At 37.3% G+C, this 16,816-nt stretch overlaps 1 protein-coding gene across 3 annotated transcripts in view; it reads left to right on the plus strand.

Annotated features, from left to right (window-relative positions):
- Positions 1-10,316, plus strand: part of LOC116321516 (gamma-aminobutyric acid receptor subunit beta-3-like) — a 76,817-nt gene extending 66,501 nt beyond the window's left edge. For all 3 annotated transcript variants that reach the window (XM_039607116.1, XM_031741378.2, XM_039607117.1), the window contains one exon: positions 4,411-10,316. In XM_039607116.1, coding sequence (XP_039463050.1) covers positions 4,411-4,782 — 372 coding nt within the window. In that variant the 3' untranslated portion in view covers positions 4,783-10,316. The remainder of the gene's footprint in view (positions 1-4,410) is intronic.
- Positions 10,317-16,816: the final 6,500 nt, after the last annotated feature.

Genomic DNA, 16,816 nt, shown 5'->3' on the forward strand with positions numbered 1-16,816 from the left:
TATTGTTTTAAGATATTTTTTGTTACCAGCACCTGAATATAATGCACTACTACTGACAGTAAACATGTAGGTAAGAGTTTTCTAGGCTTAATGTAACCATACTGTAGCTGGTGTTGCTGATGTTGAGTGCTTGAGTAACGTTGAAAAGTTAATAGACAGGACCAAATAGGAGAATTTGTATATACTATATGTTTGAACTGAGAAGTTGCAGGTTCTAGCTCAGCAGGAAGGCTGATAAAATGTGGCGTGGGTGTTAACACGTTGTAGATACTGAATAAAATTTGAACACTGCTTATTTAGCTTTAAAGGCAAACCCTGCTAGCATGCTATATAGCCGACAGCACGGCCGGACGGCAGCTGGTGCGCTGCCAAAATGTTCCGGGAGTGTGAGTACACTGAAGAGAAATGTCTTGCCAAATGAAATGGTGTGATGCTGCACTTGTATGTGATATATGTAGCTGCTTTCAGAAGTTTGTTTTTCTTTTGCCAGTGCATGCTAGTAAAAGTGGAGCAGATCATTCAGAACTTGTACCTGCTCAACTCTAGCTGTATGTGAGCACCAGCGCCACTGCTGGACAATATGGCCATTCTTTAGCACCAAGAAAATAGGAGAAAAGAAGGGCTAATATGTGCTGTTCTGTAACTCCATTGCTGGCTTTTGTGATTTGTTGACATTAATGTGGAATAAGTTTGTCCGAAAGCACTTTGTTAATACTCAACAATAAAAGGATTCTTTTCTTTTCAACAGTTAAGAGTGAGGTACTACAATAGGGATTGTGGCCTGTTAGACACTTTTGAAAATGAGTGACAAATGTGAATGACATGATATTTTTTGTTGTAATGAAAATATATGAAAGCTCCACAGTCCTAGCAGGATAACTAAACCTGTGAATGGAGCTGTATATTAGTTATTCTCAAGAATAATTATCAGTTTCTTTCCTTTCATATTCACATATCAGGATATGTATAACAAAAGAGGAACCTTGTATGCTGTTTACTTGCTTTACTTTATCCATAGTGTTCAGTCACAAAAATATATTGGTTAAATGGAGAAAAAAAAGTTTCAGACTTTTTTTGTTCCCAACATGTGGCTGAAAATCTTCATCTCCTCAGGAGGCAGGTAGTAGGACCGCGTCCCTAAAACGGTCCAATCAGGTTAAAGGTCTTCGCCACTCACGCTCGGTGAGTTGTTTTGTTCAGTGAGACCCTTCAAGTCGCCGTCATCATCAGCAGACATGGATGCGTTTTCTTTTGCCTTGATGCAAAAATATTTCTCCATCCATGTGACGAACTGAGCAATCGCGGGCATCTCCATCACATCGCAGATTTGCCATATTGGTGTTTCTGATATGACTCGTTTCCTCCTTTCAGAGCTCATTTTGAATGCATGCTGTCTGTATATCTTTCCTCATTGAAGTCATCAGTAAAGCCATTTCTTTCACAGCGCATGTAAGAATGTGGTGAAGCAGTCCGCCTGTCAGTGGGTAGTCACTGCAGAGGTCCCCCACCATGCACAGTGGTATACAAAATAAATAAATGAATCTGAATATAGGGAACGAGTCGGCATGTTTACAAAGAAAGATACCAAAGTGACTGTTTTATTTGATTTAATAACTTAAGACTTGAGAAACTGTTCATATTTAACCTCAGGATTATTAAACTGCAAAAAGTTGTATTGAGTCTAGTGATGATTGGTAGCCACCATAAGCTTTTTTATTATGTGGTAATTCTTGATTACTGGAGCCTGACTGATACCCATATTTGGTGATTTAAAAATCTGACATTGCGCTGTATCAGACAATATTTTTTTTCTTTTAGACACACAGAAGAAACAGATTTGCCGAACATTTTTCATAACCATTAATTTATTTGCTGCGGTTATTGTGTTTGTGGCATCCCAGACACATTTGACAACGGGGAAATTGCATAATCTCTACGTAACCATCAAATTGTTCAAATAGCTAATACTGTCATTTACTGGCATGACCATGAATCAGTCAGACTCTGGTGAAAGCAGTACATGCACTAAAATCAGAAATGTAGCTGTACTACATGTTAACTAGAAGTACTCCATATTTATATAAAATACAAAGATTTGAACCTATTTACACAAAATTTGTAATATTGTGTAAAATAAAAATAGAAATGAGTGATTTACTTATTAATTAAAGGCTGTGTTAAATTAAAAATAGTACAAAGACAATTTATCAAATGTTAAACCCATAATGTTTTTTTTAAATATATGCTAATCTAGCATAATTTTCATGAAAGTTGCGATAAAAGCATGTTTACCACTGTACAAGGCCTTCTTTGACAGAGATTTTCTTAAATGATGTAAGTGGGAGACAGTAGGCATTTGTAAAGAGCCATGATGTGGGCATATCTCTAGAATGCGTTTTGGCATTATCTTGCTGAAATAATTAAGGCCATCCCTAGAAATAGTGTCGTCTGGATGGCAGCATGTGATGCTCTAAAATCTGTAGTTGCTGTACAGCATTAACGTTGCCTTCACATACGGGCAAGTTGCCGTATGCTCCCCAATTAAAAATATGGCTTAAATGATTTGCAAAATCAGTGATTTCTGCTATATTGACATTTTAAACAGTATAACCTGTTTCCAAGAAAGCCTGGATGCTAAGTGCTTCACATCACCAGGTAAGCAGACTAGAGATGGATCACAGTGCATTAAGAAAATAATAAAATATTCTGAAATATAATATAGTGTATAGCATATAAAATAAAACTTCTGGATGGGGTAGTGCATAGGCTAATAATTAGTAAATCAAAAACTTCACAATAACAAGCTTCTTGCAGCAGTTTTAATTCTAACTCCAACAAAAGGAACCATGGGACTTCCACAGTTGCTACATTTGCATGAGCAATCACTACTTTTCATTAATGTTGATTTGTCTGTAATCATAAGCATGGATTATGATGTATTGTATCTCGTGTTGAATTTAACTGTTGAATGTGACAATAAATGAACTGAAATAACTTCTATTCAACTGATGTATCAGGTTAGCAATTTAATGTGTTATCATGGACTATATTGGCATATTAATGTGCAGCAGCAATGCAACATGACTACAGTTATAGTCACAATGTTAAGAAAAAAAGTCAACTCTGTGAATATTTGCATGTTAAAATGTGACAAATATGTTTTGTTTTTTCATTTTTGATTTTAGCAAACTGAAGACCTAATTCCATATAGTAAATGGGTTCAACGTGCTATTCAGCCAAAGCGTATTGTAGCTTCTCCAAACCATTGCTACAATGGAGCAAATAAGGAGTAGAAGGGGTAATGCTGGCACCTTTTACAACAAAGCTTTGTGAGAAATAAGGTGTTGGCTTTCAGTGCACATCCATGGGAAGCATGAAGGGAGTGCAGCCTTCCATGTGCTTTAGTGAAAAGCTGGAGGCAGAGGGAGTCTCATCAGGGCCACAGAACATACCTGACAATGATCAAGTCAGATGTTTCATGAAAAGAAACAGCTGGGTTGAAAGGTGTTGCAAAGCATCTTGCAGATGAGTACGATTTGTAAGTAGGATAGTAGGACTGTTTGCTCTACAAGAGATTTGTACATTTGATGTGTAGCATCAGCTGATACTTAACAGACAGCTGATTTATTGTGACACAAATAAGACTCATTTTTGTAGGCACTCTCTTACTTTAAAAACTTTATGTAGGTTTAAGCTACCCAAAGCTTTACATGGCTCTGTATAATAAGCATTACTTTAAAATGGTGAATTAAAACAGTTTGAGTTTTCTTTTCTAATAAGTAATTAATCTGTTATATAAAATTTTATATTTAAAATGCAAGAGACAATCCAAGGAAAAATATGTAAAATAAGCCTAATAGTTAAAAGTATGTAGCATATGGGGGAATTCAGATGAGGTCGGGCATGAGAAAAGAAAAGAAAATGCATAACAGTGCTTTAAGAGGAGCCTCCCATTTTTGCATCCTAATGTCATACTGGTGGAAACAAAGTAGCAATAAGTTGACAGTTCCGATACCACCCTAACAAGGCCCATTTGTTACCTCAAGATTTTGTATTGCAATGTATGTTCTCCTGTTTTCCTGTTCTTCCAGTGTTAGTTCCGTTTTTCAATGCAAGATATTTTAATTGCCTGAGGTCTAGGTTGCAAAGGTGATGGGACCCAACCCTAACCATAATGTTAATACTCACTCAAGGGGCAATCAGAAAATGCATTTTTTTGTTAAATTAAATTCTTCTCCCAAGAAACAAAAAAATAATCATTCCAACCAATGGAGCTAGGGTTCGGGTCATATGGACTTTAAACCCCAGACGGCCATGAAAATCTTTCTTTCAGGATTCCTTCAATTCTTGGTCTTGGAGGGAAGGTTCCTAAAGTGCTGATACTCATAACTGTTTTCTTTTTCCATTCAGGCAGAGCCACATGGTCATGGGAACATTCTGCTGACCACCCTGGAAATCCATAATGAAGTGGCAGGAGGTGAGATCACCACCAGCGTGGCAGACATTAGGAACTCTCAGTCCATGGTGCAGCTGGACAGCACTGCCTCATCGCACATCCAGTACCGCAAGCAGAGTGGCGGGATCGGGCCATGCTCTGCTAGCCGTCACTCCCTGGACCGCTCCGCTCAGATGAAACGCAGCCGCCTGCGGAGGCGGTCCTCGCAGTTAAAAATCAAAATCCCCGACCTGACGGATGTAAATGCCATCGATCGCTGGTCACGGATCATCTTCCCTTCCGTGTTCTCAATCTTCAACCTCATCTACTGGCTCTACTATGTCTGATTGGACTGTTTTGTTGAGGTGTTTTATTCTGTTTGTTTTTTTGTTGGGGTTTTTTGTGACTTTTTTCATTTCATTTGTTTTTCTTCCTTTTCTCTGTTGCTTTTATACATGATGGAATCTGCCACGTTAAAGACTGTAACACAATAAGACAAAAGTGAAAAAGAGACTGAGAAAAGACTACTGAGTTTTGGACCAAGTTCTCATTTAAGTTGTTTTTATATTTGCAGTCTTTGAACCCTTAGTACCAAGTTCTTTTTATTTTTGAAAGTATGTACTGTAATTGGGATTTGTGACAGTCATTTCCCAACACATTTGCCCTCTCAGTAATGTGTAAATAGCAAGATACAAAGCCAGCAATTGAATAAATATTACAGTATTTGCAAAAAAAAGAAACAAAAACCAGTTAAGTTAAAGATTTTTCTAATCAAAAAAGTAAGAAATCTTTATACTACACAGGTGATCAGATAAGTGCAGACAACTCCTAGAAATCCATTACCCTATGCACTATTAATGCATGTAATGATCAGCCGTGGTAGAAAAATAATGAGTACTTTTTGCCTTGGGTAATAGCACAACTTCACAGCAACAAACCAATGTGTGTTTGTTTATAGCATTAATAATATACTTCCTACTGAATACAATTTATCATGCATTTGGGTAAAGGTTTACCAGTTCAAACACAATAACTTCAAACTCTTAACATCCACCAGGTCACTGGCAACCCATTTAGGGGTAGGTTTAGGCTAACATCTACCCTTTTTTAAAGACTTTATCACCTACTTGGAACATCCAGAAAAAAACTGTACGGCCAAAATGAATGTACTTCATTTGAAAGGTAACATAGTTTCTTCAAATGTGCCCATTTCCTATGTTAATTAAACAAAACCCTAGTATTGACCTAGACTGACCACCGATGACCAGCTGGAGGTTAAGAGTTTAAAGGGGAGGTTTTTGTCCTCTGTTCAGAATGATTATGACTCAGGTTCTGAATTTTTTGGGTGTCTTTTTCTTAAAAACCAAACAAAAAAAATGTCGCTGAAATAACTTTTTTGATCATTTGATGAGGGGAATAGAAAATAATAAGCACAACTATGACAACTGCCATTTCTTTCCTCTTCTACCTTCAACCAACAACCTTTCAAGTGATAGCATGACAGAATTGCACTTAAATTTTTCCAACATTCTAGAAAAACTGTTTAAGAAAACTGCCAAGGGCCTTTTGGGCGATACAGTTACTACTTATCTCGTGAAATATTATGATATTTTTGTACTCTGTGTCTTGGAGGTCTTCATTTGAGTTCCTAACCTATTCTTGTTTTCTTTTGCGCCATCTCCGTTGTGGTAATAGAATAAAAGACCCATTTTTTTGTACATAAGTTCATAGGTGTGTATATACATAAATGTGTATATGTATATATACATGTATATATATATATCTATATATAGCTATAAGAGGTGGGATCAAAAAGTTCCAGGGATAGGCCTCTGAAAATCAAAACTCTTGCTCATTTTAAAATTGGTTCAGTAGATTTTAGTTCAAGGTTATCTTCTCACGTACCATTCACTGTTAACAGTGCATCTGATATTTTTAGGTCACTTAACAGAAGTCCTGTGTTTCTCTGTTGCTCACTGGATCCACTCAAGTATCTCAACATTTCAGATTGATTTTGTTTTGCATAATCTGGACGAAGCAAATCTAGCAAACAGATTTCCCAGATTTGCAAATCTATTTGCAAATCTGGCAAATATTGTGTTGATGTTGTCAAGAAAACATGCATTTTGAATGCACTTAGTGCTGACACACACCACAGTTTTTGTAGTTTAATGCTAAATGTTCTGCATTGAACCCCTCAAGACATTACCATAGAAGTCTGCATTGACCGGCTGATCTCTGGACAAATTCCTGTTGCAAAAACCAGTGAATTCCAATAAAATGTATGACAGTAGCCCTTCTGTCATGACTGACATGCCACCATGGTGGTTGAAAGCTGTGTACTTCTATTCAGAACTGCTCACTAGTAATCAGTTACGCAACTCTCATCACCAGTGATGACAATTCCAGTACTTACTCCACAATAGCTGTTTCCATGAAAACCACTGTGTTGGGTAATTAACAAATCTACAAGGCATGTGAGAGGACAGTATGTCACCAGTTCTGTAAGACAACAATCACGCTCAGTCTTGGTACAGGCTACTGTGCATAGTGTACACCTAAGGACAGAATTTCAAGGCATAGCCAGGTGGCAGAAAGCTTCCACTTTGGCGCCCTCAGAATCTCATCACTGCTTTTTGGAGATGATGTGGTTCTGTTGGTTCTATGAGGTGTGGGTCTCGCGCTCGCACTGGAGCAGTTTGCCAGTTGATCTATGTCCCTACCCTCACCTGTGATCACAAGCTTGTGGACACAAGTGGCGGGAATGAGCCTACTCTGAACTACTGTGTTAATGCAGCCAGGGATATAACCACCAACCTAAATTGTGAGTTAGTGGAAGACCTACTCTACAGCCACCCCTAATTAAATTGCCCAACTTTAATAAATCAAAAACCACAAATCGGCAGTACAAAAACGTCTTTTAGTCTCTATGATAGTTTGCCACTTCATCAGCAACACTAAATGGGGCTAATTTTCTTATAACTCATCTACCTGGATAATTGTTTTGGGCTCAAACCAATGGTCACATTGTCTGTCAGTTCTTGTGATTGGACTCTGTGGGGCCTCATCTACTTCTTTCAGTCGTTAAATTGGACTGCTTCACTGTAGTTGTCTTCAACTTAGGACTCTATCTTTTTATCCATTCATTTCTGGCTCCAGGAAAAAACATGGCAACTGCTAAAACATTAACATTAAAGCTCCATATTTGACGCCCATAACCAGTGGTGACAAAAATGATCATCCATGGTGCCATGTTTTAGTCTATCGATATATATATATCTATATATGTATATACGCTTAAGATGTGCTGTGAAAATGACCTTGAACAGTAGATCAGCCAAATTAAACTCTGGTATGGATTTTGATTTTTGCAGGAGCCTGTTCCCAGAAGTTTTTGTTCACATCTCATATATCTCTGCGTGTACAACCCAAAAATGAAAATGATCTTTTTGTGATTTAACATAATTTAGTAGAAAGGGTTAAACTAACAGGTCCGTTTCACGCATCCGTTTAGTTTTGAGCATTTGTGGGGCACTCTGAAGACATTCCTACCCAATAACTCCACTCAAGACACTGTATGTATGTTCAGCTGTGCTGAGTGATGCAAATGGATTTCATAGAGCCCGAAGATGGACCAAGATAACTGATCTGTCGTGTAAACAAAAGCACATACTAGTATTGAATGTATCAGATCCATTCTTCAGGGAGAGGATAATGAGCCATGATCATCATTTTTCCATCAGAATGTAACACCCATTCCTACATTGTGAGTGACAAATAGAATAGAGTGAGAAAGTAAAAAGATGGTGCTTTACTAGTGTGTGCATGTGCATGTGTGATGGAAAGTGGATATGGAGCCACTGAAAGAGGAATGGCATCGGTAGATCATTTGTTTTCTTTGCTGCTTGCTCAACTATGGACAAATGTCAACATATAATAGTTTTCTGGATTAAAAATAGCTGTACTGTCAGACTCTTTTGACAAACTGTGTGCCATTCCACCTAAGGTCGCAGAACCATCAACCAGTTATAACTTGATGATGTACATTTGAAGCATTCTTGATCAATCGCAGATACATGGAATACATCCACTATTTGTGCATGTACAAGAATACATGTAGAAAAAAAAAAGGTTCTTGATAACCGTGAGTTTGGTGACAGATTACAATCAGTCAAAAAATGTCAAGTTTTCTTTGTACAGGTTGATATATGACTAAGAACTGAATGTATTGTACTTGGATTGTTTCTGCACAATTGCAGTTTGCTTACTGGGAAAAGGATTGACCTCAATCCTGATTAATATAGAGCTCTTGTGACCCCAGATCACATTTTCTGATGTGTATACAGGCCTGGAGGCAAATAAGACCTGGGTGCAAGAAAGAAATGGCAGCGAAATAATACATAAGTCTGTTTAGGCATGAAGTTAAGGAAAGTGTACGCTTTAACGCAACCTAACAAGCATTTACCCCTACAAAGTAGCTCCAGAGATGACCTGAAACAGACATTCTGCTTCCCATTATAAAAATAACAACAATAATAATCCTATTATACTAAAATTATCTGCAGTTCAGCCAGAAGCACAACAGAGGGTGTGTGTAAGATGGTCCCCAATAGGAATTGTAATTAATAGCGCTAAATGGTTTTAATAGTCGCATATGCTTATGCTTCAAGAGAAATAAGCCCAGATATTTATCTATTACATTTTGAAAATACAGTATCTGTAATATTTTGCTGAAATCTGTGAAAAAAAATTAAAAATGGAAATATTATGCTTTTGCCATAAGCCAGTCAAAAAGAACAAACAAAATTTACACTTTTGGGCCCTGTTCATTCTGGACCATTACCCGATCATAATATAAATCCAGCTAGCAGAAGCTTATAAATATATTAGAAGTTCTATGGTAACTCTGTGAAGTAGTTCATCTGGTACTGGACATGCCTTCCCCTTGAAGGCGAAATCTTTCCAAAAAACTTTACCAGACGCTGTGTTACCAGCACAAATGGAGACTACAAAATATTTGTGAAAATCCAGAAAATATTACACCATCAAGTGATTTACAGTAATGTGGAAACAATTTTATTTCACTCAGACACAAATTTGTCTCCATATCATCATCGTGAAATTGACTAGACTTTGTATGTAATTGCGCTACATGTTGCTTTGCGATGAACAGACAGTAAAAGAAAATGTCTTTGACTTTGGTCTTGGTCACAGAGGATTGTTTGGGGATATCTTGCATTAATGCAAAAAAGTAATGAAACCAGTCCGTCCAAAGAGGATTCAAACTGCTTTGTGTAGTTTGAAGGACAATATTTGTACCCATATAATGTTGATGAAGCTTCAGTCTAGTGTAAATAAGACTGAACACGGAAGCTAAAGAAAAAATCTGTTACAACAAGAGTCTAAAAAGATCTTCCTGGCTAACTGGTTTGCTTTGAATGACTTTTGGATCATGTGCTGGCATTTACAACTGGTCAGTGTGTGAGTCATTTTTTTTTAATTACTGAACTACAAAGTGCAGTTTAAGAGTAAAAGAAGGCAAGTGTTATAAACTCTAGATACCTGTTTATCATGCATGCAACTACAATTCGTAACTTTGGAGAATTAAAAAGAAAAAAAAAGATTTATTGCAAACTCATTTATAAGAGCTGTCAGCTGCTCATTTTAGAAATGACACAATGCCATGTGAGCCTACATCTAAAAAATAAATAAATATTAAAAAATAAAATAAAAAAATAAAAAAAAAGTCATTGAATACTTCAGGTGTTGTATGGCCTTGGTCCCATAATGGAATGTGAAATGTTCTGTGCTGCCACAAAATGTATTTAGGCTTAGATTTATACTGTATATCTCTGTATGTTTCTCTTCCTTTTTCGGTAGATTTCCATGTTAAAACATCAAATAAATGATATACATTGTACTCGTGTACTTGGTATTGTATATATCATACAGCAAGAAAATACACCTTCCTAAAGTTAGGGAAATCCTTACAAAAACTTGGGAAACTAGCAAAACAGTTGCCTGGAAAAAAAAAAGTCCCGAGATTGGTGGGGATGACATCTCGTTTTGAAGCAGACAATTTCACTCCAACAAGGTACTTATTTCCTGTCTTTTTCCATTTTCAGTTCAAATCCATATTGTAATTGACCATTTACACTAGGATACAATATCATATGGTCAAATGAACTTTCTGAAAGCATGCCAGAGTAATAATCTATATGAGTACCGAGAGGTTCCTGGATATGAAATGAATGTGGGCGGGGGGGGGGTGTTAAAGTTATTAATTGGTGTTTGAATCTGTTGGGTTTTTTTCTTTTCCACATTTTGTATTTTTCTTAGTAAACTGCTCACTATAGTGAGCCTAAAGTGACGATGTCTTTACTCAAGATTTTTTTTTCTGTTGATTTCACAAGTTGAAGTCTTTACAATATCAACTTTTGGCTTCCTAAGCCTAGCAGACTTGAAGTGTATAGTAGCATCTTTAGTAGATTAGCTAGGTAGCTTAAAAATGCTAAAATAAGGTTCTCCAAGCTAAATTAAGTTGTTAATCCTTCAGGTCAGGGTGTTCAAAGCACAGATTACATGTTTTCTTATAATGCTGAAAGACAAACTTGTACTGTCAGTCCAAGTTTATGTTTTTCTGGCATAGATTCAGCATCAAATCTTAATGCTCAAAAGGCTCTCAAAACTTGATCACAGCTCAGACACACCTGCTGGCACAACATTTCTTCAAAGACAATAAACCTAGCTAGGTTGAACACCATGTATAAATAATACATTGCATTTAAATAATTTTTTGTGCCAACTGGGGGTATATAGGTAATCTGAGTAATGTTCATAATATAGTTTCTTTGGAACAAGTTGTAAAAAAGATGCCACTGAGACATACTGTTATGTGCTTACCCTTAGCTAAGCAGTGAATCATTTTTCAATGACCTAAGTCTAACACCTATGGAACAGGCAGCTCAAAGGAAGAGCAGGAAAACACAAAGCTGGATTCCAGTTTCAAGGGCCCAGTACTGTTCATGCATACATAGTTCTAAAGCTTGTTGAATGAGGCAATGTGAAAACATGCCAAATTTTAGGGAAGTAAAACTTTTTTAAAATGGCACTGCACCAATATTTCTAAGAAAACAGATGGGGCAATCTTCTCAATTTAATTATTTTGTTCAACTAAAATTGGAAGCTAAAAATAAGCATGGATGTTAGCTGTTGTCAAGGAGAATGGGTTTTCCCTAGGTGCTTGTAGTTATATCTGAATATAATATGTTTGTATGCCCTACCATTTCTGTCTGCAGCAAAGAAAAAACAAAAAAAAAATGTTCTCAGCGTTGCAGGGTGTGTTCAATTGAACTGAATTGACTTTCATTTATATTTCACCAAATTCCAACAGCAGTCTCCTTAAGGAGCTTTTGTATACTATAAGGTAAAGATTAAAGAAGCAGCAGCGAGTGATGCAAGCATGCTGGAATAGTGTTTAAGCAGGACTTGCGGTTAATTACAGAGGAAATCATGCCCCCTTCCAGCAGTTCCTGACCTGAGAGGTGAAGGTTAATGGGCATAATAGTTCAGTTATTGTGCTAATAATATGAAATGTAGCTGGAGACTCTAATCAAGTCAGTGTGACTGCAGCAGTTTGATTGTGAAAACCCTAAAAACTCGGTTTCAAGTATGATAACAGTAAAGTCTCATAATTAAAGAAGTGAATGTCTAAATTTTTAGTTATTATTCATAAAGATTTGGGTTGATTCGATTCATAGCAACAAACTGCAACAATAGTCCCTTCAAGACACTTGTATTGTAAGGTAAAGACTCTAAAATAATGGGGAGTAAACCCCAACAATCAGATGACCCCTGATGATCAAGCACTTGGCAACAGTGAGAAGGAAAAACTCCCTTTTAACAGGAAGAAACAACTGGCAGAACCAGGCTCATGGAGTGGTGGCCATCTGCTGCGACTGGTTGGAGGTGAGAGGAGGGAGACAGGCCAAAGACAAACTGTGGACCAGAGCTAGAGATTAATAATAACTAATGTGTCATGAAATGCTGTGTGAGTCAAGGCAGGATAGGACCTTAATATGCACGACTCAGATGCAAAACTGAAGTCAAAGCATATACACATGAGGAAATCAGGGCAGAGAGGACTTTAGGCCTCCTTAATATATTGGAAAAGACCTTCCTTTTGTCTCAGGTAAAGATAATATACATTGGCTATATCATAACGTACAATAACTTGAGAAACAGCTGAGGTTGGCTTTCTTTGCTCCAAACGCTCTACAGTATAAGTCCCTTGGGGTAAGTGTGAGAAATTAGAATTTTTCTTTTTCCTCTGGTGTCTTTATAATATATATATGAGGGTTCTGACCCCAAGATATACTGCAGTTTATCATAAAAAAATTACTGTTCAGCAGTTTGTGGGAGGCATGTGAGTGGGACTGCTTGTTGATAGCAATACATGTATTTTTCCTCAAAGAGAACTGGCCTTTTTGAACAAGCTTCCAACTATGTGTTGTAGCAGTGTTTTGGAAGCGTTGGTAGGTATAAATAGCAAATCCAGTCGATTTGTTTATCCAGATGTACCTACCTGGCTAACTTCCTACTCGCAGTGGTGCAGGTCTTGCCTTGCCTCAAAGAAACTGAAGTTGAGATTTGTAAGAGTCTTCTCCTCTAGTGAAATTGTTTCTATCATATCAGGTCCCCAGGTCATCCCTGCACTCAGTTTTGAAAGGACAAAAATAAACTTTTTACTCTTCAACTTTGTCAGATTCTTTCACAGCCCTGTGGTTTTTTTTCTTAAAGCATCCAAACAGATGAGGGATTGCTGTTCTTACTCTGGAATCTGACGGGGATATTGTGATAGATGACCTCGGGCAAACAAGACGCCAAAATTGCTAATAAAAAGCACTCTAGAGGGCCGTCAAGCAAAAGTCAACTAAAGGTTATCGGAACAAGAGAAAACAGAGGCATCATCCGTTCTCCCTTCTGCTATCACTCACTCTGATCTTATTGACCGGATACTTCAGAAATAAATAAAGAAGCAGTTCAAATGTGAAAAAAATGACTAATATCATCATTAAACTTCATCAAATGGGAACAAAAAGGGATCTGGATCACTTGCTGAACAATGTAGCCCAGGTATTCAGGGCACGTGTTGTTGAATGTTGTCAAACTCTTGTAGAACCTAAGTCCTTCATTTAGGCAATAGGTCTCCAAAGGTTTGCTGATTTTCAGGTGGGGATGAGGTATGACCTGAAGCAAAGATTTATGTGTGAGCTGCTCTGAAGCTCTGCACTGAGAGACTTATTATTTTCATAAATGCAGTGAAAAGAATATGAATATTTAATTACTTTTTTTTCCTTGTCAAGAATTAGACAGAAGATACAAGTTTTATAACCCCTTGTGGGGAAATGGGGTTGCAACAGCACCAAATAATACAACAAAAGAAGCATGTACTAAAAAATAATACAGGAAAGAAATGTGCTAGTTATATAAAAAAAAAATAACAAGATGTGATGCCACAGCATACTTACCGTGCTTGGAGATATATCATATTTTTAAGTAGATACAGCTTACCATACTTAACACTATAGTTCAATGCATAAGGGTTCTGGCTTTTCATTAATTGGAAATCTAATTATTGGGTCATTTTAACATTTTGACCGAATGATGATGCTAAAGAAATACATTAATTAAGTTCATTTTGATTAGCAATCAATTGCTACCTAATTGATATACTGCAGCTACTGTATATAGAGTGTCATAGTGACTACGCACTTTTTTAAGGGCTCTGCATAAAGCCCAGTAATATAGGTACTGACCCACCGATTAATTAAAAATACAAGTCCAAGTCCAACTTGAGTTTCACACACTTTGTTTATTAGAAAATTATTCAAAAGTATGTTACATGCTTAAATTGTCATGAACAAATTTGTGTATTTTTCACCAAAAACGTAAACCTAATTTTTCATGATTTATTGGGTTAATTGCACTTACATTTATGCCACTTTCAGAGTGTAATAATCAACCATCTGAAATGCCTGTGGTGTTAAGATGCACTCTGGATCATAGACATCGGTTGGTATTGACAACAAGAACAGATGCTGTGAGCTTTTTCCATTAGGGAACCAACCAAACAAAAAAGTTTATTGCATGAATAAATCTTTAATTGACACATCTGTATATGAGATTTAAAGGAGCTTTACCACGTTAATCTCCACTAGCATCAGATAAAATTAGATCACAGTTATTGTTACTCTCCTGATTTGGCTAGTTAGCATTTGGCATGGCTCACTTTTCTCTGAATGGTGATTTGGTTTTACTTACTTTTTTTTAAAATGCTGTTTCTTTTCTTCCATATGAAAATATTTGAAGGGTAAAGGGTAGGTAGAATTTTAGCCACATGCTAAATAGGTATACTTATAGAATGCCGATATTTCTTTCAGATCAACTCTCTTAGGAACATTTTTTCATTATATTTCTTCTGTTGAGCGATCGTGTCTCAAGAGTTGGCAGTTCGTCTTGTAATCGGAAGGTTGCCGGTTCGGGGCCTGGCTCCGACAGTCTCGGTCATTGTGTCCTTGGGCAAGACACCTCACCCGTTGCCTACTGGTGGTGGTCAGAGGGCCCGGTGGCGCCAGTGTCCGCCTCTGTCAGTGCGCCCCAGGGCAGCTGTGGCTACAATGTAGCTTGCCATCACCAGTGTGTGAATGAGTGGATGACTGAATGTAGTGTAAAGTGCTTTGGGGTCCATAGGGACTAAGTAAAGCTATACAAATACAGGCCATTTACCATTTAAGTATGTCAAATTGGGAAAAATTCCATAAAACGTTTTAAATTTAACCCTAACTTTCATCGATGTGCAGCTAAGAAAAAAGTTGCTTTAAAACATGCAGAAGTTGTTTTATTCAGACTTTGAGCAGGCTGTTTGGAAAGCTACCGTTACCTAGTTTTCACTATTCAAAAATTTAATGATTTTTTTTAAACCTGGTATTTTAATAAGAGCTTGCTGTGCTGTTGCACTCACAAAGACATTTCAACGTTTAGGTTAGCAATGCTGCATTGTACTCTTGGACAGGCCTTCAGCAGTCACATAGCAACAGCATTTTCCAGCTAGACCTTTCCACTTCCAGTAGATGCGTTTTGAGCTGCTTGCTTAAAAACGAGCCAGCCCATGAACAGAGGCCAAGTTGTTCCGATGTAAATATGAAATATCCTGATACATTTGTGTCAGCCCAAATGGAAAGTGTACAGATTCAGGTGGGTTCTTAGCCCTGACAGCTGACCCAAATAACTCCCTTCAGACCTTAAAAACTCATGAGGCACTGAGCAGTCAGACCCTGTGTTTTTGTTGGAAAAACTAACTCAGTGAATGAATTCTTTCTGATGTCTTCTTTCTCGTCTCCCCTCCCTGCCTGCCAACTGACATACTTTCTTTTAATTCATCAGCAGCATGGTGAGCGATGGAGGGAGCGTGGGAGAGAGTAGGAGGGAGAAAGGATGGATGGAGAGAGAAAGAAAGTCTGTTTCAGCATCAAAAGACTTTCTTGGAGACTAGGGGGAATACATTGACTCTTCTATGTGCTTTTTGATGATGTCTTTCTGTTTTATGAGCTCAATGATACACAACAGCAGCAGAAACGTATTAGCCTACTTCTCTGTCTCCCGTTCTTGCCCTCTGTCTCGCTCTCTTCTTTCAGTCGTCTTAATTCTCTTCTGTTGCTCATTATATCCCCCCTTCCATGCATCTTACCTTCTCTTTTGTGTCTCGTCAGGACAAACCGGCCAGGATGTACTATGCAATACAGTATTTTGATGGCTTATCCTTCCTATGGTCTATTTGATAAAAAAAAAAATCAAAAAAACAACTTTTCTTAAAGAGCGTAATACATATCTCCAGATCATTAAACATTTAAAAGGTTGTTCCCTAAGCATTCAATACTACAAAGAAGAACATCCTAATATATATATGACCCAGAAAAAAACTCAGTCATATCTCCAATCACATCTGCTCACTGCAAAAAAATATTACAAAAAAAAAAGTCTCTTTAGAGACAGATTAAAGAGAATACTGACTTGTTATGACTATGATGATCATAATGCTGGTTTGGCTTTGTGAAAAATGAGAGAGCAGGGTTTTGCACAGCATAGCTTTGCATCAGTGAAAATGATATAATTCTGATTAATGCTAGATTTAATTCAACATGACTGCAGCTCTGCATCAAAACTTGTTCTGCTAATCAAATCAAACATAATATGTTAGAAAATAAGACATACAAGCACTGCAGCAGCTGTCTTTGAGGAATGATTTACATAAATGTGATGTAACTGGGAAAGAGCTATTGTCACAAAGCTAAATGTTTATCGTGCTATCTGTCTTTTTTA

Source organism: Oreochromis aureus, linkage group 23 (genome assembly GCF_013358895.1).
Source record: "Oreochromis aureus strain Israel breed Guangdong linkage group 23, ZZ_aureus, whole genome shotgun sequence".
In the NCBI taxonomy this organism is placed as follows: domain Eukaryota; kingdom Metazoa; phylum Chordata; class Actinopteri; order Cichliformes; family Cichlidae; genus Oreochromis; species Oreochromis aureus.